The 27,077-nt window shown below is 38.2% G+C and overlaps 2 protein-coding genes and 1 pseudogene across 3 annotated transcripts; 1 reads left to right on the plus strand and 2 right to left on the minus strand.

Moving 5' to 3' along the window:
• Positions 1-989: 989 nt before the first annotated feature.
• Positions 990-3,190, minus strand: LOC132152369 (acyl-CoA-binding protein-like). Its single transcript, XM_059561133.1, has 4 exons — positions 3,038-3,190; positions 1,632-1,749; positions 1,459-1,521; positions 990-1,300 (listed from the first exon to the last, which is right to left on the minus strand). Exons 1-4 carry the CDS (start codon positions 3,044-3,046, stop codon positions 1,227-1,229), a joined length of 264 nt encoding a protein of 87 aa, XP_059417116.1. The 5' UTR covers positions 3,047-3,190; the 3' UTR covers positions 990-1,226.
• A 1,937-nt stretch (positions 3,191-5,127) lies between these two features.
• On the plus strand, positions 5,128-7,044 carry LOC132152681 (UPF0538 protein C2orf76 homolog; annotated as a pseudogene).
• Positions 6,924-27,077, minus strand: steap3 (STEAP family member 3, metalloreductase). Of its 2 annotated transcripts, none has more exons than XM_059561488.1 (5): positions 26,949-27,077; positions 25,713-26,205; positions 25,095-25,622; positions 24,840-25,004; positions 6,924-8,524 (listed from the first exon to the last, which is right to left on the minus strand). In XM_059561488.1, exons 2-5 carry the CDS (start codon positions 26,196-26,198, stop codon positions 8,252-8,254), a joined length of 1,452 nt encoding a protein of 483 aa, XP_059417471.1. In that variant the 5' UTR covers positions 26,199-26,205; positions 26,949-27,077; the 3' UTR covers positions 6,924-8,251. The 2 variants fall into 2 exon arrangements, with proteins under 2 accessions (XP_059417471.1, XP_059417472.1); XM_059561489.1 differs by lacking the exon at positions 6,924-8,524 and adding an exon at positions 22,675-22,765.

The following is a 27,077-nucleotide window of genomic DNA, read 5'->3' on the forward strand; positions in this document are numbered from 1 at the left end:
TTTAACTATTCATTAAAAAAGCGAACATCTAATTAAAGAGTAAATCAGACACACACACACACACAAATAATATGTTGTTGGTATCAAGCATGAAGCCTTAAACTTTGCTGAGAATGTTTCTCTTCACAGAAATCGTTAATTTGTTGATCATCAAATCTGCAATCCTACAGTTTAGCTCTAACCCTAATCAAACACACCCGAGTTTGTTAATCAATGTCTTCAGGATCATTAGAAAATCACAGGTAGGTTTGTTTGATTAGGTTTGGAGCTAAACTCTGCAGGAAAGTGGATCTCACGAGCCAGATTTTAGGATCACTAAACTTAACTGATGTTTATCATAATTACTGACTGGCCAAAGTCCCTTTTGGGTGATTGTTAGCCTAAAACATAATTATGCGATATATAGTCCCTAAAGCGAAAAGACTTTGAGCCCTTTCCAGACTGAGGTGAAGACATTAGGTGGGATAGAAATCATGGAAAACTGTGGAAATGGTCAATTAAAACCTGACATTGATGTTTACACACTCATCCACCTCATAAACCCATTGAACTAGAGTGAAATATTTTAAAGCCCTGGCGTGTTTGTAAATATCTGGTCAGGTGATGTGAACAAATAACTCATAAAAACTGCGATCAAATGACTGACAGGACAATGATAATATCAAGAACTGGCCACGTTACCGTTAAGGCAGACCTTATGTATTAGGAGTGATGGACAAGTAAAGTCTTTCCTCTTGATATTAGTTAGTCAGACTCAGGAAATCAGCTCAGTTATAGTTTAGACTATTGCTATTCTACAGAAATGCACAACTACGTCTTGAATTAATTGAATCCAGCACTCATACAGTAAATCCTTTTAATTATTTGATCAGGTTATTTTTAATCAAAATCTTTTATGGGGTCTACTTAAAAAAAAAAAAAAAAAAAAAAAGTTAAACATAAAAGTTTTTCTTAGTCAGTGTTTGTATGAAAATACAAAGCAAACATGGTTCTAGAAAAAGTGACTTTATGGCATTGTATAAATTTGAATTCATTTGTGCTTTTCACTAGACGGCTGCTGGTGGACGATTTCTCTTGGCCTGAGAGGAATGTGCTTCTTCTCTCACACAGAACCGAGTCTGCCTGCGACGATGTAACTGTAACACCCTTGTGAGAGGACACACTGGAGGCCTAAAGGTGTTTTATGGGAGGACAGTACAGGTAAAGGCAGGCTGGCCATGATGATATTAGATTCCGTATATCCCCTTCAGCTCCTCTACCTTGGCGATGTATGCTTTCAATGCATCATCCTTACTCATACCTGAAAAGTGAAAGACAGGATAAACAGACAGAGAGAAAGACACACATACATACAATGAGTCTTCAGATCATTTACAGTTATGTATGTTAAGATGCTGAAAAAACACAGATGTAAAATGATATTTCACTGCCCCCTGCTGGTAGGGAGGAGAAACGGACCTTTCTTGGCATTCCAGGCATCCCATTTGGTCTTGCCAGCAAAATCGAACATGCCCGGTCGGGCTGTAAAAAAAATAAAATACAAATTTTTTTAGAGCTGCAATTTTGATTTTAGAAATAAACTTAGGCCACATTATTTTATTTACTTTAATTTTGACAAGGAAAAAGCTCACCCATGTCAACATCTCCTAAGGTGGCCTGTTTGTATAGACCATAGATTTCCATCACCTCAGCGTCCGTTGGTTTCGTTTTCAGCCGTTTGACCTCCTCTGCTGCTTTCTGAAACTCAGCCTGTGATAAAACCAACAGAACACTATGAACAATCAGTCAGCAACATTGATTCAAGGTTCACAACCCTCTGAACTATGACTTATTTTGCTGTGCCACTATGGATTCTACAACATTTGTTTCATCTTTAAAAAGTGATATATTAGACACTGGTGATATTTTGTGATATTCAAGACTAAAGAACCGTTCACACCAAGAACTATAAAGAAAACTAGAACGATACGTGTATTACATTAAATTTACACAGCAAAGATGGCACAGATGCACTTCTGAAGAGGAATATAGGTTAATGCTGCTCAGAGGTTGCATATCTGAAAAGGTGGAGGCAGGGCCTTACTTAGGGGGGTGCAACTGATGCTGTAGCACCGGGCCCCGGGTTGAGTGGACAGAGGCTTACTATAGGCTATGGATTGATACTAGGGGCTGAGCAGGCATAATTTAATCTGCCTTTTATGCAGCATCCTATTTGGTCTTGCCAGTGAAGTTGCATCTTTACACATTTTGAGCAGACACAAAGGTGGATCAGAGCAGACTTTTGATCAGATTAGGTGACATGCACACCAAGGCTTGTAACAGGAACCACACAACGTGCTCCAGTAAACCTCAGTCTTATCAGTGCAACATGCTATCAGATTTCAGTGCATAAAGACTAAACACAGACCCACTTCTCACACCTTCTTCCTTTATTCCTCTCCACATGCTCTAATACTAAAACAATCTACTTTCCACTTAAACGTATCTATTCTAAAGATCTAAGAATATTGAATTAAAAAACCTTTTAGCCGATTCAACAACTTCCAGCTGTTGAGCAATACATGAGTGTGACGTAAAGACGCAGGACGGAACAGAGCACTGGTGCATATTTTCATTTTCACCCAAAAATATATTTCCTGTCATCCTCACGTCATTCCAAAATATGGCATTCATTTTGCCTTGCATAAATTAAGAATGCTAGTAGTAGCAGCACTTCACATTCCGCCACACCCACGTAGACATGCGCTTCCTTGAGCTCTGCATGCACATTATTATGCACATTATTATGCACATTATGCCCACCAATGTCAGTGACTAACGTTACATGTATTGTAAAGTTGACTACTTATCACTCTCGATCGAGGTAAACCACGTTTACTCTTTCAGACATGAAAAACTAGAAAAACCAGATTCGCTCATTCAAACAGCACCATGTCGTTTTCTATGAGCGTCTTAAACACAGCAAAATGACAACCATAGTTTGTAATGATCAAATACTGTCATATCAAACAAATGCGTCGTGTTTGCACACACTCACCTCAGACATTGTTGTAGATGTTTCAGTCTGGTACAATGATGTGTTTTGAAGACCCGAGGTGACAGTAGCAGCGCGACACTAGTGCGATTGCTGTAGTATCAGCTGTCACGCCTGAAGCCACGCCCCTTGCACGCCATTGGCTGCTGGAAAATGTACCGAGCAATCAGTCCAATAAAATTCACGAAAATGCAGGTCTTTCAACTTGGGTAACAGGCTCACGCTAGGGATGCAAGATTGAGAGTATTGCGCAAATATAGAAATGCCTTTATTGCTACTCATTTCAACAGAAGTTATTTTTTACACTGACGTGCCTTATATATATATTTAAATATATATAAAAAATGATTATGACTAAAATAAGCCTACATATAAATGTTTGTGTAAACAATTTTTGTATTACACTTTTACGTTTGGAGTGCAAATACTCAGCCTGTAAACTGACGGTGTAATGCATGCTGGCCCTGTCCCATATTCAGAGCACTTGATGCATTTATTATGTTTACCCACACACACATAGTTACAATCAGTCTTTATGGTATTTTTGCATAGTTATCATACTAACTTTTTGATAGACGATAATTGTAATGGAGGTAAAGATTATTACAGCCCTGATAGCACACATCTGCAAGATGTCTGTTAACACATTTGTGCCCAAATTTTCCTAAATGGTTTCATGCAGTCATGATAATAGTGTGCTATGTGAACATGTTCCGCATTTATTTTCCCCAGGATTTTTTTCTTCTTCTTGAAAATCGTATTTGAATGTGCGCACATATGTTGTATGCACCCTTCAATGTCAAATTTGAATACACTACAAAAAAAAAAAAAAAAGGTTATTTCTAACTAATCTTATTTCAAACAGAAAACAATACTATTTTGCTTGCTTATTGACTTTTTTTCTAAAGTTCTTTACTGAAAACAGGACAATAACTTTTATTTGTCTAAAAAATCCTTCTTGAGCAAAAGCATTAGAGAAAGTAAAAAAAAAATGTAACTTTTTTTTGGCTTTATTTGGCATCTTACTCAAGATAACTGTTTTCAACAGATCAAAATTTATTCATAAACCCATTTATTATGTATAAAACTCGAAGAACATTTGATGCAAATCTAACAAAAAGCTGTATCTAGTTTATGATCTCTTGAATATGAAAACACAACAAACCCCAAATCCATTTTGACTTAAAGTGGTGGAACATTGTGTATCAAAAAGTTAAATGAAAATAAATAAATACATTAATTAATTAATAAATAAGAAGAATTAGATATGTATATTTTCTGAAGAAAATGTGAGTGGGGCTTGCCATGGCAAAACCTGTAACCCCTAATCGTGTTAGCATGTTGTACGCCTCTGTGGCGCCCTACCTAGAAAATATTTCACCAGCCGCCTCTGAGTCAGTCATGATTCCACCAAAATGTAGGCAACATTGCAAGGGCGTTGACATAACTATAATAGATCCAATCTGATATAGTTATGCGACTTGTCAGTCCAGTTGGAAATAAGCTTCCAGATTCAGAATCTCTTGCAAAAACAGCTGAGACATATTTTTCAAGATCGTGAATTTGACATTTTATTTAATTCTTAGAAGATTATAATAGATATTTAATTTGAATTAAATTGTTCTTGAAAAGGATAAATAGAGATATAAATGAATGTTTAGTGTAGTAGAAAATAATGCGATACTCGTAAAACAAGCCATTACGGGTTTGCTTTGGACCGTTGAGATATTTGTTTTTCGTTCCCACTTTTTTCCGCATTGAATGTGTCGCGTGTGTTGCATGTGTATCTATTGTTCCGCAGCTCTATTGCTTTTTATTGCCCGATTCTGCTGTTACCTGATCGACGCATTGGCTGATTTTGTCTAGATAGAATTGCATTTCTCAGAACCTGTTTTTATACAGTCTGTGCTCAGTATGTGTTGGAAGAAAACGATCCGATATTCGTTTTATAATTACAGAAGTACGATAAAACAGTGAAGTGGGCGCGTCTGCTCTGCTTTCCTTAATTCTGCTTCGTTCTAGGTTACTTTTTAATATTCCTGTCTGGCCTCTGCATGTTTAGTCCGTGTGGTTTGTAATGTGATCGGCTCGAGATGTGTGAAAATGCGGTTCTGACAGAGCGCCTGGGTCCATCTTTTGATCATCTTAACTTTAAACCGGTGGTTGTTAGTTTGGATCAGACGGTGGATGAGTTTATTACATTTGTTAAGCAAGGTAAACAGATTAACTAGCTGTATGACTGTATGTGTTTAAACAGTGATGAGAGCTAAACATCAGCACTTCTCTCTCTTAAGACGGTGCATCATGAGCTGGATTGCCTCTGCCCTTTAAGAAGTTTGATTATGGCAAGTCTACTCTTACTAACTAAAAAAAATAATATGAACATTTATTGCATTAACACCCTGTTTCAGACACAATGAAAATCATACACCCCGGGGCGTAGCCATCTTTTCATAAGTGAGGGGGACAGAAATCACACACACACACACACACACACACACACACACACACACACACACACACACACACACAAAACATTATGATATAACATTTCTGCAATCTATATAGCTTACTAGTCAACAGTTTTTTAACAGTAAGATTTTTAATGTTTTGAAAGAAGTCTCTTCTGCTCACCAAGCCTGCATTTTTTTGATACAGCAAAAGCAGTAATATTTTGAAATATTTATACTATTTAAAATAACGGTTTTCTATTTGTATATATTTTAAATGTAATGTATTCCTGTGATCAAAGGTGAATTTTCAGAATCATTCCTCCTTCTTCAGTGTCACATTAATCAGAAATAATTCTTAATATGCCGATTTGCTGATTATCAATATTTAAAACAGATGAGTAATTTTTTTCAGCATTCTTTGATGAAGGATCCATAGATCAGCATTTATGTGAAATAAAAAGTTTTTGCAACAGATTACTCACTAATGCTTAGTCTGTATGTATGTATATATATATATATATATATATATATATATATATATATATATATATATATATGTGAACGATTTTTTTGCACTTGGAAAAAACAAAACCGAAAATAACTGTTTTCATACAGCAACAGCTGGACGCTGTTGTCCATATTAGGAGTTTCCTGGTATGACTTTCTGCGCGAGAGCGCCCTCCGGCTTCGAGTATGAATGAAACACACACACACACACACACACACACACACACACAGCAGAAGAGTTTAGCGCTCTGTGATGTTCATTCCCCTTCTGGGTCCGAAAAAAAACATCAGGTCATTCGCAGACTATCCTGTCTCTTTGAGTTTAAATCTATATTTTTTCACACCAGCTCTTGAAAACCTCTATACGAACACACCTGCCCGAAAAAGTGCGGGGGGCGAATTTCCATGATGATAAAAGTGGGGAGGACACGTCCCCCGCGTAATCTACGTCCCTGCACCAGGCACACGGCGCAAAGGTCTTTTTTTATTTACTGATCAACAACTTGTGGCATAAATTATGTAGATATTGACATGATTACATTTGTTTAAAAATTACATGCCGTAATCCTTTCATGATCACTCTGCTCCTTTTATTTCACTAAAGTTTAGAAATCTATACTTGATTGGTTAAAAAACAACCCAATTCCTATGATAAATTGTTGACATGACAAAATGAGTAAATCTAACCTTAATAATATGTTTTTCATGATTTCAGACGAATGAGCTTGTGATGAGTTTAGAGGATGATGAAAAGTTGATTCTTCGTGCCGGCTGCAGGTTACGAGCATGTGGTGTTGGTATGCAATAACAATATTTAGGGCTTAATGATTCCGTGCACATTTTTATAGAATGCTAATCTAAATCTTTTATTTTCATGTGCAATTATATTTCCTCATGTGCACAAAAATGAATAAAAACAACTGAATCTGTACCTGCTGAGTTCTTTATTTCAACACCTTTCCTCTTCTCACAGCCAATGAGACAGAACTTGCATTCTTCAGAATGGCCGACTATGAAAAATGCAAAGCCAATCCGAAGACAGAATGGTGATGAAGACCAGGATGCAACCGTATATATTCACCAGAAACAAGCAAGTGTGAAAAGTTCTTAAAGTGGGATAGAACCATCTATTTTAATTTCATTCCTAGCAATACTCTTTTATATTTATTCTTACCATTCAAATACCTTTGGCATAGTGACAAATTTTGAGGGGAGATGTTTTCATGTTGTCAAGTGTAATTATTTTCTTGGGTAAATATCGGTGCATTTTTAATGCCAATTATTATTTTTTTATTTCATTTACAAAAAAATCAGGTGCCACATATCTTGTTTTGTTTTATTGACACCCTGGAAGCTGACTGCCATTTTGTTAAATAAATTTGAAGATATGAATCATGTTTTTGCAACACTTAAAAGTTCAATTCAAAACTTCCTTCCCATTCCTCGTCCACAATAACAACAGCCAATCAGTCAAACCAAGGAAACGAAGTGAAACTAAAAATGTATTAATACATAAGTTTGTTTAGTTCATGGAATTGTAATTATTGATACTCAGTTTAATGTTGGCCTTCCTGTTACAGATGGAGTTTGTTATAGAAATTGAGTTTAAACAGTGACTGGCCCTGAGGACAATGATCTAAGGTACTGACATATATAATAACATTAGGCATGTGTTAAGTCCTTTCAGTGCATAGAGAGAGTTACAATACCTCGGTACAAAGTATTTCAGTCTCTTTCCTGAAGCTAAAACTGTGTGGTATCTACCTAAGTTTTGAATTTACACACAGTTTTAAGTCTCAAACATTAAAACAAAACACTGATGATGGCTTTTTATATTTCTAGGGAGCAGAATCAGAGAGCTGAACGTCCTGAGGTACTGTGTGCGTGTGAAGAGAGCTCTAGTCTTTGTGCTTCTGAGAGATCACAGCTGATACACACTGCACCTAATAACACCAACATCCAACAATACTCAACTTTAATATAAAAATGTGCCTTATCTTATCTGTCTTTGCTTTTAGTCTTACAAAGAAGAGACATGTTTGTCAGTATGACAGTCTCATATCATTATTGTTCCCATTTTAGATGAGGCTGAATTTAACTTAATTTAATACTTTTTCAACATTTTCCACTTGGCCAAAGTGCATATTGGCTGTAATGTGTTGACCAACTGTATATCTGCTTAACACTTCATTTTATACAAGTCCTTAATTAGAAAACGTTTTTAAACTTGTGTGTTCTTGTATTCTTTCCTAGAGTTCTATGGTATTCCATTAGGCACCACATGGTGATGCTGTAACACTGGACAGTTGCGTTTACTCTCCCATCCCCGGCGGATTCGTGTCAGTCTGGTGAAGATGCATGGCAGAAGCAGGAAGCAACGGCACACCAGAACAATGCAGGGTAGAATGACAGCCAATAAGTAGCTTGGTGGCATGTAGAATGGATATGCTTCAATGTGGAAGGCAAAATCCCAGCCAAAGAAGAGTGTGTGCATTATGGACAGAGCCAGGGCAATGTAGCCCAAACCAGACTAAAGGAAGAAAAGAGAGAAAACTTTAGTCAAAAAGCTATGATTGTGCTTTTGGGTTGAATATGCTAATTTGCATGCTAATCAAAGACATTGCCAAAATGTTGTACATTTGAAATCATGCCACACTATCTGGTCAGTATCAGAGCAACATTTCATGTTTCCTCCTAGCCTAAAAATCAACTATCAATTAATTGTTGCACCAAAACTAGCTAGACATGACTTACATCAACATGTAATGTGACAGATCAAGTGCACCAAGCACATTGGAAATTTAGGTACCAGGTATAAACTAGGCCTGTAAGATTGTATGCAATAGCATGTACAAGTTTGTTCAACCCTGCTCCTAGAGAACCAGACCATTTCTCAATATGCATTGTGAGCTTGCATCCTTGTGTTCTCGTTCACAATCAGCTGATTTAGTTCAATTCAAATACTCAAGAAAGCAAGTAACAAGCATGCATGAAATTACCTGGTTACCAATATTGAGGATGCACCTTTTACTTATTGTACTGGGACTGTCAGTTGAGCAACAGGATCACAACACATCTCAATTCTCACAAATAAGTGTTTTGTGTCCTAGTCTTCTTCCGAGATTCTTGTTGTGAGGTAGCCTGGCAAGATAGGTCTGCACATCAACGCAAATCTGTTCCTTGCATTCTTAGAATTTACAATCAGCCCCACTTTTCTGCTGAGTTTAACACAACTGAACCAGCTACTCAAGGTCTTCAGAAATACTTGAAAATTACAGACAAGTGTGTTTGAGAGGGATTGAATAAAATCTGTGCAGGACAGCGGGTTCAAGCAGACTTAAGTTCCTTCTTCTTCTTCTTTTTATTGTTGTATGGCGGATGGCATCCAATGTTAAGGTGCATTACCGCCACCTGACCAGAGTGACTAACAGAACTTTATTTAAATAAATAAATTATATATATATATATATATATATATATATATATATATATATATATATATATATATATATATATAAAGAAAACCACCCTAATAATAAAATAAAATGTATACTTTATATTCTATTCATTAATCTAGTTTCTCTCAAGAATACAATTAAAGAACTATAATTTCCTGCTTGACCAAGTATTTGCTTTGCATCTAGTATCTCCTGTGGTGTCCTTGAGAATATTTCTCTCTCTTTAATATATTTTTGGCAGTGACATAGTACATGTTCTACAGATTCATCCTCCTGACAAAACTTACACAGACCTGTGGGATGTTTTCCAATGAGATGTAATGTCTTATTTAGTCTTGTGTGACGCAGTTTTAACCTTGAGATTGCATTTTCCACTTTGGTACTTCACCCTGTCATCCTCATCCTTCCCACTTCTTTCTGGATGTAACAAAGATGTCTGCTTGTACTGCCCTTGTTCCATTTATCTTTCCAATTACTGATTATTTTACTTTTAATCATTGTCTTTATTTCTGCTTTGCTAAAGAAAATGTCCATTTGTGTTTTCTTGCTTGATTGCTTCCTTTGCTAATGAATCTGCTGTTTCATTGCCTTTAACTAACAGAAATGTAACCACGATATTCAAATTCTGAAGTCTGAAAAGAGTAGCACAATTTTCATTAACTATGTCTTGCCTACCCCGGGATGAAAATGACTGTAACTATAATATCACTGAACTTGAATCTGAGCACAGGATAAGTTTGTTTAGTTTGACTTGTTCTACTCAGAGCAGAGCTGTTGCAATAGCTATAAACTCAACTGTATAAACTGCCAGGTGATCTGATGTTCTCCCATTGATAAATACTTGTAAAGATGGAATTGTAAATGCATAAGCTGTTCTCCCTGTAGGATCTTTGGATCCATCTGTATATATTGCAACATAATTCTGATACAATGTTTGAATCCTATCCTCCACCAACACTGGCAGATTTCCTGTGTCTTTAAATATATTATTATTTTTCAGTAGACATAAATCAACAAAATACTGAGAGAAATAACCATGGAGTAGTTACTGTTAATGGGACTATAAGAATGTATGTTTCCTGATCTAACCCCATTTCCCACCTCCAGTGAGATCCATTCAAAACATTTACTCTTAGCTCTCTCACTCTCCCAACATGGAAGAAGAACCTTGGTGTTTGGGTTTCCAGCCTCCGTATGTTCTTTTTCAATTTGCCCAATAACTCATCATAAGCTGAAAACTATGAGTTCTTCCTAATACTCTGAGAGCTTTATTCCTCTTTCACTGCTCTAGCACAATCTGTCACATTCGGGAACACAGGAGACGGAAGATCCAAGTGCAGTGCGAGTTTTAATAGGGTAATCCAAAATCAGAACTAAAACAAGCAGGGGACATAACCAAACATCAGTCCAAAACAAACAAACAAACAAACAGGGAACAAGAATCTAGAACACAAGGAACGCGAGGAAACATGGTGACGGAAAGTAAGGACTCCATGAAAACAATTGGAAACAGACCGGATTATATAGGCAGGGTAATGACTATCAAGTGAAGACACCTGAGTGCAATTAACAGGAGTGCAATTACTGTGATGAAGGGACAAGGCATTGTGGGAATTGTAGTGCCTGCGGTGAGGTGCCTATGGGGAAGTGAGACAACTAAAATTCAAATTCAAATGAGCTTTATTAGCATGACTGTGAAACACAATGTTGCCAAAGCATCAACATATTATATATAAGTAATAAAAATAAAAAAACAAAACATATATGTACAGATCATGTCATATGTAGCATAGTAAATATAAATAAATAGATAAATAAACACAATTTATCCTAATAAATGAATAAATCCAGTCGGTCTCTCTAGAGAATTAGCTGACTCTGGCGTTGTGAATAGCTAACACATATTTAGCCGCTATAACTGTAAAAAATTATTTAGCAGTTTAGTTGTTTCAATGAATTTTTTTATGTTGACACAACTTGCAGTTACTGAATTTGTTCATTCAACTAAAAATTTTAAGTTTTCAGTGTCTCAACTAGTTTGAAAGTTGACTCAACTAGATTATTTGTCCTCTGAATTAAAAAAAAATGTGTTGACTCAATTCAATAGCAATTCACGTTCTCAACATCACTTATCGCGAGATCTCTCATTCTCGTGAAGGCTGTTGCAGATGCAGACAGAATACGGTCGTCGGCCATACTAGTAAGCTTCTCCACAAAGTTTGGACATTTTAACAGAATACAACTTAGGTAAGTAAAATATTCGTATTCATTGGCTTAATGTGTAAAATTACATTTGTTGTCTCAGAAGAGTAAGTATGGTTTAAAGAGTCGTATTTTTTTATGTACTGTATGCAAATGTTCGTTTCGCGGCACTCTGAAGCCTCAGAATACAGGCGGTTCCACAGTATTTTCCTTATAAATATTAAAACAGATATTCTCCCATGCGCGACAGCGGAGCTGAACTTATGTGGAGAACGATAAAAAATACAGTTTGTATGTATTAATTGAGCCCAGAGCTGCGTTAGAGACCGTTCAAACAGAGCGCGAGAGCACAACGGATCACTGTATGGATTAAGAACAGCGGGAATTAAAAAAAAGGACCCGCTCTAAACCTGACAGTGTAAAGACATCTGTCATAATATACAACGATGAAAAATTAGGGGGGGAAAGAAGACTACTACTCGAACTGTCTCTTTTCTGCATGTTATAAGGGAAACGAATGAGCACTTTCCTCAGAGTTCTTCTGGAGCGCGTAACTTAATGTTACATTTGATATCGCTGACATAAGCTTGGTTCTGATGATTTTTTACAGTCTACGGTTCAGATGAAGTTCTGAAGGTATACAAACTCTTCTTTCAGTTTTCTGAAGTGACGTTATTCATTCAAGTGCCTCACCAGAACTCAGTGTATTGCTGCATGAATAATGTTATCTGTTTTTATACAGTCTATGGTGAATATACGGTCATAAGTAAATTGCATACGTTTAAAACTATATATTTTAGAATAAAAGTAATAATAGCATATATCTTGTATAAAAAGCCATACAATAACGATCCACACAAATGTGTTACATTTCTTTTTATTGTGTTATAATTCTGTGTTATGTCATTTAAAAGCATCGTCTGGATGGTAAAGTTTGTCTTTGGTATTTAAAACAAACTTGTCAGTACATTTGACTTTCTCTGTAAAGATTTATTTATATATTTATGTTTATTATTTTTCAGTGTTTTAACGTGTTTTTCTTTATTTTTCATGTTTATGATATTTTGGAATGACTGAAGATCAGTGCAGAATTCAGTAATCCTGTGGATGGAACGAAGCAATTCCTTTTGCAGTTTAATCCATCAAAATGCTTTGCAGACATAATGGAGATGACATTCACATTGTAGAACTTGGACAAAGTTGTAAGTAAATGTATTTACTTTATAAATGTACATTTATTGGAGTCTATCAGCTTTACAATTGTAAGGCACATTTTAATGCTTCCTTTTGCTTTTGTAAGCACACAGGCTCGGTGCAGGAACTCATCAAGGACATGACTGTTGGGATCACGCTTGTGGTGACCAAACTGAGCACCATCAGTCTGCAGTGATGTGGTCCAGGTAATAGAAGAAGAAGAAATCTGGGTGATCTGGGGTTGTAACACATTGTGGGGTTGTGTACTGTGTTAGACGATCTGGGACTGGGACTAACAGAAATAAACTAATTCAGGTTTAAAACAACTTAAGGTTTAGTAAATTACAATTTTCTTTCTTTTTCTCTTTTGGGTGAACCCTTTACGAAAATGTAGATATTTGCATTGGAAAACAGCTTAAAAATTTGGAAAACATAATTTGACATTTTCCCTTCAGTTTTATTCCTTGAATTTTCTATAATTGGTATTTAAAAAGTCTTTATAAAGCATTAAATTTATCTCCATAAAATCAACAGAAACCCTGTTTATGGACATCACCATTCTTTATTATTTTGCTGAATACTGTTTTGAATCCTGAAAAATATTCAGTGCTAACATATTGGCCATTAGCAACTTTGCTTAAAGGGTTAGTTCACCAAAAAATGAAAATTAGGCCATGTTTTACTCATTCTCAAGTCATCCTATGTGTATATGATTATCTTTCATATACACATGTATATATCATCTTTCAGACGAATCTGATCTGAGTTGAATTAAAAATTGTCCTGGCTCTTCCAAGTTATTTAATGGCAGTAGACAGGTATGTTTTTTTCTCAGCAGTCCAAAAATAGTCAAATAAAATGCACCCATCCATCAATAAAACGTGCCTCACATGGCTCTGGGGGGTGAATAAAGGCTTCCTGTAGCAAATCGATGCGTTTTTTGTTAGAAAATTATCCATATTTAAAACGTTATAAACTCTTTTTTTTTTCTCTTCCACTGACTATCATACGTGCAAGCTTAATTTTGTGAATCTACTTCGTGATCGGAGTATTGTTGTCTCTCCTCCGCTCTTCCGTGTTCGTCACTAATCACCGGTGCATGCATGACCCCTATGTCCTATTTTCATCCACCCGGAATGACTCTCAAGAAAGTGAAAGAAAAGTGTTTAAATATGTTTTAAATAACATTATAAATATGTATATTTTTCTTACAAAAACACATTGATTCACTACAGGAGGCCCTTATTCACCTCTTAGAGCCGTGTAAGGTACTTTTTATTATGAATTGATGCACATTATTGACTACCGTATTTTCTGGACTATAAGCCGTACTTTTTATCATAGTTTGGCTGGTCCTGCGACTTATAGTCAGGTGCGACTTATCAAAATTAATTTGACATGAACCGAGAGAAATGAACTAAGAGAAAACATTACCATGTACAGAGCGCCCTCTCGCGGCTGTAGACGGTAATGTTTTCTCTTGGTGCTTGGTTTTAAATAAATGCGACTTATAGTCCAGTGCGACTTATATAAGTTTTTTTCCTTGTCATGATGTATTTTTGGACGGATGCGACTTATACTTAGGTGCGACTTATAGTCTGAAAAATACTGTACTTTTGGACTGTTGAAAAAAAACACCCACCTATTGCCATTATAAAGCTTGGAAGAGCAAGAATAGTTTTTAATATAATCCGATTGGATTTGTCTGAAAAAAGAAAGTCACCATGGCATCGAGGTTGAGTAAAGCAAAAACCCTTTAGCAGTCATGCTTTACCCTGAACATGCAGTGCAACAGACTATTATTTAAAAGGTATACCTCTTTACACCAATATATTTTCTGATCATTGTAAAAATGATGTGACACATTAGAAAGTTAAAATTGGATTAAGAAAAAAAAACCTGAATATGTTGAATTGGTTTGTCACATTTTATGTCATTCAGAAATCATGTAGAATACCAGTGAAGAAAATAACCCCCCCCCCATTTTTAGCCTAGTTGGTTCCGAAAGTGTATTTTCCACCTATTTTCCCATTGGGATTTTAAACTCTTTGTGTTCAGTGTAACAATAAAAACTTCATAATCATCGGGAAGAAGGAGGCAGGAACCGGCAGACAATCAAATGAAACTTTAATAATAAAATAAAGACAAAACAGCGCGACAGCCCCTCACGGATGACTGCCGCGCACAAACAAATCCAAAACACAAACTAAAATCCAGGCCTGGTCCTCTCTCGTCCTTCACTGTCCTCGCTCCAATTAATATCCTTCCATCTCTTCCGTGGGACTCGAGACCGGTGGGTCGAGCAGGTGTAGCTCATTTCCAATCACTCCACCGGCCTCGCTCCGTTCCCACAGCTCTCGGCCCCGCCCCACTCGCAACAATCAGCATAACAAAGAAATTTGTACAGGCTTTTAACAGTTTAATACAGGAAGTTATTTTGAATGTTTCTACACGAAACCGTTGAGGAGCACCATTTACTTTTGACTTTCATTTTTGGTTACATTTTTCAAAATATCTTCCACTTGAATGTGAATTACAATTTGCATTTATTGATAGCTGTGCTTTTAACAAAACACACAACATTATTAGTGTATGTACAAATGTGTGTTAATTTGTTATAAATTTATTTAGTAATGTAATATTTTTTGTTTTCCCAGCCATCTGGTGACAGTAAGGATGTTGAGAAAGAAATTGAAGAGGGCATTCTGATTGTAACTGAGGAGCAGCAATGTGATGTGCTTCCCAAGGAATAACCAACATTGGTCTCATTTGGACATCCTGCCATCATTGACACCTCCCATGTCCCCAAGGCATTTGGACCCCTAATGGGTCTGTATGCAGTGAACATCCACGACCTCATGAAATACACCATCGAGGCTCTGCAAAAACTTGTGAAGATCAGCTGCTCCCACCATGTGCTCGCTACAGCGACAGTAACTGTAGGTGTGGGGGAGTGAATGTACAGTGCTCTCTTCACCCTCAACCCCATGGCTGAGGTGTCCTTGAGCAAGCCACCGAACCCCCAACTGCTCCCCGGGTGCCGCAGCATAAATGGCTGCCCACTGCTCTTTTTTTAAGGAACTTTAGGTTCTTTTGTGCCTTTCACTACATTTTAGAATGTACATTAAAGTTTTTCATGTCATGACTTGGAATATACATGTTGTCATGTAAACAAATGTTGTTTCACCTCTCATTTCTTAAACAGTTTGTACACATTTTCAGTATGTAGCATTATGATGGTGGAGAGTTTGGAAACTTTCAAGATCCTTCTGATGTTAACACCTCTGTCTGGTCATGTTGTGCTATGAAATTTAGAATCTGACGGTTTAGATCTTTGTGCTTCCATGTGCATTCATTCCATTTATATCTTATTATACAGAAGTACAGTACACTAATTTTTTGTAACTAATTGTGATATTATATACATATATCTTGGTTTCTCATTTTGACCATGACTTGCATTATGGTGGGGGGAGTGCATGTGAACTTTTGCAGGGCTAATATGCAGAGTTTAACCTACTGATTTTCATATTGAGTTATGAAATTAAAAAAAAATTCCTTTGGTTTTGATCTGATGAATTTAAATGAAACTATTTGTTTCTCAATCCTATGCCAATGTTATTTATTATACATCACACTTTCAAGTGTCGTTTCAGATCTTTAGACGTGTGTGTTTGTATTTTGCAATTTTTTTTAATCAATTATCAGTTGATGTGTTGACAGCAAATTGCTTGTTCAATTTAAATGTGAATGCAAGTGGTGTCTCTATCATTAAATAAATTACATTAAAAAAATGTTTTGTCATCTTTATTTAAACATTTAAGGCAGTGGGGTAACATTTGTTTATGATTATTGATCGAAGTAAAAAAAAAAAATCCCTGTTGACACAACATGATTTAGGTGACTGGACTAGAAAATAATAGTCAAGTCAACTTAAAGAAATTTGTTACCTGGACTAATTCCACTCTAATTTGAAGTTGTTTCAACAAGATTTTTTTTATCAAGATAACAAAAAAAATTTAGGCAGCGGGGTAACATAATATTTTTAGTTGACTCAACAAATTCTTTTTTACAGTTAGTGCAGCTGTGCTATCATCTTCTCGTAAGAAGAACATTTTCTCAGTGTCGCTCAGTTCAGAGAATGATGGAATTAAGATTTCAAATCTGGGCAGAAAGGTTTCTCTTATACTGGTGTATTTAGAGCAGAAAGTGTTCCTCATCCTCGATGTGCTGTAGGTCACAGTGTCTACAGATCCTCTGCTCTCTCTCTGTCCATGTTTGTCTATGTCTTCCTCTCTCTATCTCTAGATCATGGTCACTTAATCTGTATTTGGAGAGGATTTGTCTTTCTTTAAAATGTTTAATAAATAGATAACTGGCCAATTTAGTGGTTCTATTGAGGGCCGAGTAACATTGCAGTTTATTCTGGAGGGCAAAATGTGCTTTTAGTGCTTGATCATGAGTGACTTTTAGATGTTTGTGGATATGGTTAATAAAAGGTTTGGGGTTGATGGGGAGTATATTCTGATGGACGAGTTGAAGAGCGAGTGAGTTCAGAGGATGAGGTTCTGCTGAGCTTTCATTGGCGAGGAGGGCTTTATATTGCACTGACTCTGGGTCAGACTGATGGAGGTGATGCCAGAACTGAACACATCTCTTCTGGATCCATGTTCAGCGGGTACAGGCCCAGCTCAGCCCTGCAGGCCGCAGTGGACGTGTTTCTGTGAACCGCCAGAATATTTTTGTCAATTTCCAATTGTAATATTTCTACTGATGTTTTCTCCCAATTTTTAAAATTTAGTACTGGTCCCCAAATTTCACATCCATATAAAAGAATTGGTTTTATTATTGAATTATATAATTTTATCCAGGTTTTAATGGGTAATTTTAAGTGTCAACATCGTGACTTTATAGCATAGAAAGCCCTCCGAGCCTTTTCACCAAGTGTTTTCACAGCCAGACCGAAGCGTCCCGAAGCGCTGATGTCGATGCCCAGATAGCTGTAGCTAGAGCTGTGCTGCAGGACCTGGCCTTTATACAGGAACTGGTGTTTGTGTCCCTGAGATCTGGCTTTCTTCTGGAACACCATGACTCTGGTTTTGTCCAGATTGACGGTCAGGGCCCAGTCGTGACAGTATTGTTCCAGCAGGGACAGGCTCTGCTGAAGGCCCTCAGGTGTGCGGGACAGCAGGACCAGGTCATCCGCATACAGCAGACATCTGACCTCTGACCCCTGTAAAGTGAGGCCGGGCGCAGTAGAGCTCTCCAGCGCTGACGCCAGGTCATTGATGTAGATGTTGAATAGAGTTGGGCTCAGACTGCAGCCCTGCCTCACTCCACGGCCCTGCTGGAAGAACGCGGTTCTGCGGTTACCGATCTTCACCGCACTTTTGCTGTTGGTGTACAGAGATTTAATAATGTCAAACGTTTTGCCGCCAATGCCAATTTGTAGGATTTTGTACAGTAGACCATCATGCCAAATTGAATCAAATGCTTTTTTAAAGTCTACAAAACATGCAAATATTTTCCTTTGTTTGTGGTTGATGTTCTTGTTGATTAGAGTGTGGAGAGAGTAGATGTGGTCGGATGTGCGATGTTTTGGTAAAAAGCCAATCTGTGCTTTATTTAAGATGTTGTGTGCTGAGATGTGTGAGACGATGCGTGTGTGTATGATACTGCAGAACAGTTTTCCCAACACACTGCCCACACTTATCCCGCGGTAGTTATTGGTGTCGAATCGATCGCCGCTCTTAAATATGGGGGTGATGAGTCCCTCAGACCAGATCTCAGGGAAGTGTCCGGACCAGAACACCAGATTAAATAATTTACCTATTGTTTGAATCATGCTGGGACTGCTGAGTTTAAGCATTTCATTATTAATGTGATCTTGTCCACATGCTTTCTTTAATTTAAGATTTTTAATATGTTCTAATATTTCAGATATTGTTATTGATTCATCTAATGGATTTTGATAATTCTTAATAGTTTTTTCCATGTCTTCTAGTGTTTTCTTTATTTTACTCTGAGGTTGGTTGAGGTCGGCCGGCTCAATTTTTTGATACAGATTTTCAAAGTAAGATTTCCAAATTGTGCCATTTTGGAGTGATATCTCTAATTTGGGTTTGTCGAGTTTTTTATATAGGTTCCAGAAAGTGTTTTGATCTATTGAATCGTCAATTTCTTCAATTTTAGTTTGAAAATATTTTTCTCTTTTTTTCCACAGCAGTGTTTTGTACTTTTGCAGACAGTCTGAGTAAGAAAGCCGTAATGTCTGGCTGGACGGATCTTTGTGCTTTTTGTTGGAAAGTCTCCTGAGTTCTTTTCTGAGACCGGCACATTCATCATCAAACCATACATCCTTTCTCTTTCTCTGTCCATTGGTTCTATGTTTGGTTTGCTGTTTAATATTAGATAGAGTTATCAATGTTACGAATATGTTATTTAAGTTTTTTGTTGCTAAATTTATTCCATTAATATCTAAGGTGAAATCAGTGGACCTAAAGTCATCTAGCATTTTTAATATAGTCGGATTGTTCATATTTTCTTTGAATTGTTCTGAGTTGGATTGATTCCACTTGAGTTTATGTTTCAGAGGAAACAGTTTTTCAGCTTCAGGTGGAGCAGTTTTGGTTATTTGACATGGGGCTTTCAGATAAAGCACAGTTTGGCAGTGATCGGACATCGGGAGCTGAGGTCTGACTTTGAAGGCACTGATAAAACATTGATAAAACTAATCAATATCTGTTATTGAATAATCAACCACACTGGCTCCTAATCTGGAGCAGTAAGTGAATCTACCTAATGTATCTCCACGAGTTCTGCCGTTAATGATGTATAATCCTAAACCTTTACAGAGTTTCAACATTTGTTTTCCACTTATGTTCACTGAAGTATCATAGCTGTTTCTCGGTGTGATATTAGATGAGGGATGAAACCAGCTGTCATTGGGGATGTGGTCATTATCTACAATATTTACATAATCAATAAACTAGTGGACACCCAGGGAAACAGAGATCAGACACCGTGACATTAACCCCTCCTCCACGGAGCAGCTACCAGATGCTCCACCCGAACCCAAGAACAGACCAAGGAACACAGAGACCAGGAGGGAGGTGGACCAGCGGATGACCAGGGGGAGGGACGGAGGGCCAGGTTATATAGGGAAACAGAGACCAGGAGAGGCTCTGGTAGTTCAGCAGAGACGTGGAGAGGCTCTGGTAGTTCAGCAGAGACGTGGAGAGACTCTGGTAGTTCAGCAGAGACGTGTAGAGGCTCTGGTAGTTCATCAGAGTTTAGACTGGATTCAGGAAGATCAATGGTGACTTGACTCTGCTCATGAAGATCATTGGTGACCTGACTCTGCTCATGAAGATCAATGGTGACTTGCATTTGCTCATGAAGATCAATGGTGACTTGCCTTTGCCCATGAAGATAGTCGGTGACTTGACCTTGCCCATGAAGAACACTGGTGACTTGACTTTGTCCATGAAGATCATTGGTGACTTGACTTTGCCAATGAAGATCACTGGTGATTTGCCTTTGCACATGAAGATCAATGGTAACTTGATTTTGCCCATGAAGAATACCGGTGACTTGACTTTGTCCTTGAAGATCACCGGTGACTTGACTTGACTCCTGAGGTCTAACTGTAGTAGTGCTTAACTCATGAGTGTCAACGGTGACCTGACTCTGGAGTGTCAACAGGGACCTGACCCGACTCTGGAGGGTCAACGGTGACCTGACCCGACTCTGGAGGGTCAACGGGGACCTGACCCGACTCTGGAGGGTCAACGGTGACCTGACCCGACTCTGGAGGGTCAACGGGAACCTGACCCGACTTGGGACGGTCAACTGTGGCTGTCTTCTTGTGCAGAGGCACTGGGCTGGCGGCCACCTTGTGCTGTGGCACTGGACTTGCGACCACCTTGTGCTGTGGCGCTGGGCTGGCGGCCATCTTGCGCAGTGGCACTGGGCTGGCGGCCCTCCTGCGCCGTGGCGCTGGGCTGGCGGTCATCTTGCGCCGTGGCGCTGGGCTGGCGACCACCTTGTGCTGTGGCACTGGGCTGGCAGCCATATTGTGCAGTGGTGCTGGGCTGGCGGTCCTACTGTCTGTAGACCCAGGTCTAGAGTCGGCCATCCCACCGGGAGAGACGGGTGTGGCTGAGGTCTCCCACTGAGATCGATGTTGTAGGTAACTGGTGAACCCCCAAAAGTCCAGGATCTCCAGCCCCTTCATCTCACACCCCGGCAAAGGGTCATCCAGGCAGCCATTAAATAGGTCCTTCAGGGCCTCATCATTGTACCCCAATCCTACCGCCAACGCCCAGAACTTCTGTGCTACACCACCCACCTCATTCCCCCTTTGACAGAGGATGGTTAATTTACCGAATCTTCTCCTCCGCTCTTCCATGCTGGCTGAGGAACGGAGAAAACAAATCCCACACCACTGGATCTGATCTGTTGGAGTCCTTCTGTCACGTTCGGGAACACAGGAGACGGGAGATCCAAGTGCAGTGTGAGTTTTAATAGGGTAATCCAAAATCAGAACTAAAACAAGCAGGGGTCATAACCAAACATCAGTCCAAAACAAACAAACAGGGAACAAGAAACTAGAACACAAGGAACGCGAGGAAACTTGGTGATGGAAAGTAAGGACTCCATGAAAACAATTGGAAACAGACCGGATTATATAGGCAGGGTAATGACTATCAAGTGAAGACACCTGAGTGCAATTAACAGGAGTGCAATTACTGTGATAAAGGGACAAGGCATTGTGGGAATTGTAGTGCCTGCGGTGAGGTGCCTATGGGGAAGTGAGACCACTAGTGGACACCCAGGGAAACAGAGACCAGACACCATGACACAATCACCTGTCCACCAAGGAACTGCTTTCCTCTCCATCTTTCCTTTACTTTTAGAAATTGACTGATTTCCAGCTTCTATTAAAATTGTTCTAATATTTCCATCAACCCTCTTAATATCTTCATCTAAATCTATTTTACACATCTCCTTTTCACAAATATATGTAATTAATTCCCATTTTACACTACTAAATATCAATCTCCCTGTCATTTCACCTTTCCTCTTATTCTTGTTCAACAGTAGTTGACAAAACACTGTGTCTTCAAACACAATCCCACTCACATCTTCCACCTAGATTTCTAGACCCTATGTTAAATCTAATACTGAAGTGTTCCCAGTGCACACATCTATTCTAGTCCCTCTCCCATAATTTAAACTAACCATTTGTTTGTCCTCTAATAACTCTTCTATGACCTCCCCATTTGTATCTGTAGTAGCTCCTCCCCATAAAGTACCCCCCATACCAAAACCCTATCACTATCCATTCCATCAATTTGTATTATCTAAATCTAGCCTCTTACAAGGATTATAAAAATTAATAATTACAAACTTTCCCTCACCTCTCCATATCTCTTCACCAACATAATCTTGCTCACTTCCTATACTCACCTCTCTAAAAGCAATATCTTCCTGAATAAATGTAGCACATCCCCCCCTTCATTTCCCTCCTCCTTATAACTTCTGACAGATGAATAACCAACAATTCTAAAATTCAAGTTTGGTTTCAATTACGTTTCCTGTACACAAATCACATCTGGCTTACTAGGCAAATCATCTATACACTTTTTAACTTCCTGTCTATTAGCCAACAAGCTTCTCGCCATTATTAACACTCTCCAGCTCCTGACTGTTCTTGACTTGTTTGGATACTGAGATCATTTCTTACCTCCTCCCATGTCAGTCCTCTGATATCTAGATGTTGGACTGCTGCTTTTACAATAATTTGAATCCTCATTTTTTAGACTTAATTTCCACCACAGTTACAACATCTGGGTTGCTCCTTGTGACCACACTGCTCATACTCATGATCTTCCCCCCATCTAGCACTTCTTCTTCTGCCCTTCGAAAAAGAAGTTTATTCAAGTGTGCTATTAGTATACTTCTTTTAAACTAAAAATAGGAAAGTATGCTTTTAGTTTACTTTTTATGTTCTTCTCAGAAATGGGCTTTATGTACTCCTCATAAATATACTTAAACTGACATTTAAGTGTACTTGACTTATACTTACAAAAAGTCTAAATATATTTGAGCTATACTCCTAGTATCGATGTTTTCATTATTATAGGGTAGAGGGCGCTATAACACATCTTCTGCACAGAATTTCCAAAAAAACACAAGTGAAAAAAAAAAAGAAACACCAGATATTAACACATGTAATCTAACAGGATAATCTGACATGAAACAGCATCAAAACTAACGTTATGGAATAAAATGTCGACCGATGAAGAGGTAATAATTACAGTCAAGCTTTGGGTTGTTGATCGACTCCATCTACGTTTTGATTATCATTCTGAATCCAATTCATAGTCTATTTTCAGCTTGTTATTTGTTTATTTTTTTATGAAACACATTAAAGTGTTTAAAAAAGAATGCATAAAGCTAGAATAAAATGTTTTCGTTTACGAGCAGATACCCTGTTCTTTCTTTGTATGTTTTGTATGTTCAGATATTCATGTAAAAAAATAAATACACATTAAAACTGAAATAGGGACATAGTAGTATACTTAAAGTATGATGTAAAGTTCACTTAAAGATAACTTATGAGTATACTTGCTGTATAAAACTAGATGTTTACTGAGACTATACTTCAAAGTGTACAAAGTATTTAATTAGTAAACCATCAGTATAACTATAATTTCACTTTTAGTATAATTGCAGTACAATCTAATGACATAGAGGTAAACTAGTTGTGTACTCAAAGTTTGCTACTGTTATACTTAAAGAATACTTAAAAGTATACTTTTATATACTAGAAAGTGGGCCAATTTAGTCCCAAGGAGTATTGAAACAGTACACTTACATGCTACATAAAGAATACTTAAAAATATACTTGAAGAATACAACTTTTTCGTAAGGATGCCTTTTCAGGTGTTGGCTTTATGACCAAATCTTTGACTGTTGTAACATCTCATGGGCTTTATAACTCATAAAGCCTAGAGTTACTTTTTTGGGAAGCTCTTCATCTTCAAATTCAACCATGACAGACTCGCTGTCTAGCCTTACTCCCTCACGAGTTACCTTCAGCCTCCGAACACCCTTCACAGTTCCTCCCTTTAAGTTTGCCTTGATTTCGTCCATAGTGACGCTTACTGGCACTCCCTAAATCAACCAACCTTTACACCATTAAGCTCCTCTTTAAATATAATTTGTACTCACCACTTTATTCCTCCCTATTTCTTTCATCCTTCCAGCCCACTGTCTCTGTTCCTAGCTTCTATAAACAGTCAACAAATTTCCATCTCTCAACACCTTTGCCATATTAATATCACCAACCTGATTTTTTTAAATGGTTGTTAAATTTATTAATTATTATTAATTTGCAGTGCTTGTTTTTGTTTTATGGAGAGCTTGTCTCAACAGAGCAATAAGAGACCATTTACTACTACTCATCCTTTTAATTACACAAATGTTTCATTAAAAACGTCTACAAATTTATAAAACTAATCTGAGATCAGGTAAAAACTATAGACATTGTTTCAGTGTTTGTCAGCAAACCGTTGAAATTTCGAAACAGTTGTGACGTTACGAAGCCTCGTTTACTGAAATCATGTGAATGTGGCAGTTACGTGCTCTGAATCACTGTTTCTAAACAAATGAAAGCAAAGGTTTCAAAGATTTAAGAAGCAGTGCTTCAAAAGTGACCATCACTAATACCGGTTCAACAAAGCTCCAGCTAAAGTAGTTATATGTGTTTAATATGTTACAGCAGCGTTTACCAACCCTGTTCCTGGAGGTTAACCAACAGTACAAAACGTAGAACACTTCCTAATCAAACACACCTGAGTCAACTCAGCAGAGACACCGTGACCTGAATATGGGACAGATAAAGGGATATATCCTAAATGTGTGCTGCTGGTGTGCCTCCAGGAACAGGATTGGGAAACACTGTTATAGTGTGCATGGCCTCACCTGTACAAACGTAAACTCTCTCCAGTTGAGAGTGTTGCCCACTGTTGGAAGGGAAGTGATGGCCAGTAAAGAGAGGACACCAAGACCCAAAACTCCACAAGTAAGGTACAAGTCAGATCGCCAAACACCCAGCTCATCCCAGGGCTCCTCTGTACCTGCTTTAACCTGACAAACACACAGCAGACACTATATTTAGTGAGGCACATTAAGTGACACACTTAACATTTAAAAATCTTTATTCTTAGGTTGGCATACCTGTCTGTAGGCAGTATTGACAAGCCTGTGCACTGTTATTCTGCGCAGTGGCAGGCAAAGGCTGTAGACACCATGCAATGCTGCACAAAGGAAGCTCAACAGGCCCAGTTGTTTCCTCCGCTGCAACCAGTTGTCCAACCAGGATGGGAAACGCCGGTACTTGGTGCCCCTCCAGAGCTGCAACCATGCAGCAAATAATCCTGGTAAGTATACGAGTGCCAGGGTCACCAAGGCTACTGCTGGCAGGCTCTCTTCCACCAGGTCAAAAGCGAGACGGTAGAAAGCATTGTGTCCTTGTGCAAGAAATGGCAGCAAAATTCCACGCAGGAAACCGTAGCCATAGAAGAAGAGAAAAAGGAGGAAGGTGACGACAACCGGGCCACTCCAAGATGGGAATAGGCGCAATGGGGTTACCTCAATCTCTCGAGCAGCAGACAAGCCACCCATATCCACTGGGTGGAACCCCATCCGCCGAGCCAGCTGCACAACTTTCTTCTTCCCCTCTGTACTGTTACTGCAGATCATGACCTGTAGTATTGAAAAGCAGAAAACTCACTGAATTCAAATAACCCTGTATTTGTTTTCAGCAAATACACATAACACAACAGCAGCCCTGACCTGTCTGCTTCCATCATGAGCCCCAGTCTGCAACTCCCAGGTTGAAACCGTGTTAAAACCTTTGACCACTAGACTGTCTGGAAACAGCTCAGCCAGTCGTTCCGCATTGGACGGCCCATGGATATTCATTTTTGCGCCGTTACTCACATCCACAAGCACCTTCCCTGCCAGTGCAGACTGTAGCCCCAGCAAAGAGCAGTAATGCTCGGGAAACATGGCCATAAATACCAGGCACACTTCTTGTGATAGAGCCCCCTCCTGGTTACTCAACTCCACTCCGTCAGGGAACAGTCCTGATGGGATGCGATTCACACAGCGACTCCCAACCACCACTCGCACACCAGAAGCTACCAGCCGCACAGCCAGTGACCGAGAGAAGTCTCCAGAACCGAGTATGGCCACTGTAGGACCAGTTAGATGTACAGGCAGGGCATCAGCGGGGGCTTCAGAGTCTGAGAGCAAAGGAGTTCTCATATCTTCCACCATAATAAACCTGAGAAGATGAGAGTGAGTTTAGGAAATTATATGCATTTATATTAGGTTAATGTTAGGTATTTATAAACTGCTGTCCCGTTACCATAAAAGTAATAAAGGCACAAATTCATATTCTTTTGAAGAATAGTATTAACACATCAATAGTTCATTAATACAAATGTATAACTTGAAATAAAATAAAAAAGTTTAGTGGTTTGTGCACCACATGAAAATCACACCAAATCAAAATCATTTAACATCACACAAAATTCTGACACGCAGGAACTAACAATACTTCCCCTTTAGGAAGCATAACAGGAAAACAAATAGATAATCTCATTCTATTTTCTCAATTTTAAACTCAATCATGTATGCTTATTTAATATTTACTTAATGTTTAAATGTGCCAAAATTACACAAATTCTACATGGCTGATTTGCCTATACAAATATTGGATTTCTTCTTTTAAATAAACATTGGATGACATTATTGCTGCTGTTACTGGTGGTGGTGTTAAAGTTTTTATTAGTTATTAGGGCTATTGTATTGGCCTGTTAAAAGTTTCTCTTTTGAGCCTTTCAAATGAGTTGTAAGTTTCGCTTCTGCTGAAGGGTGGAGTACAGACGTTCTCTATTATGCCTGCTCAGTAACAGCAATTGCAAAAACAACTTTTACATTCAATTTTTATATATGTTTCAAACATAATTATTAATCCACATCAGAAAATCCATTATACTGCATGCTGATTTATCATGTACTAACCACTTTCGTATAACTTCACTTTCTCTGGTGACTCTTGGACTGGACTGTGCTGTTCCAGGACTGGATAACAGAGGCGCTTCTGTTACTCTGTGCAATAGAGATATGAGACCGTGCAGAAAAAGACATTCC

The sequence above is a fragment of the Carassius carassius genome, chromosome 11 (assembly GCF_963082965.1).
Source record: "Carassius carassius chromosome 11, fCarCar2.1, whole genome shotgun sequence".
NCBI classification, from domain to species: Eukaryota; Metazoa; Chordata; class Actinopteri; order Cypriniformes; family Cyprinidae; genus Carassius; species Carassius carassius.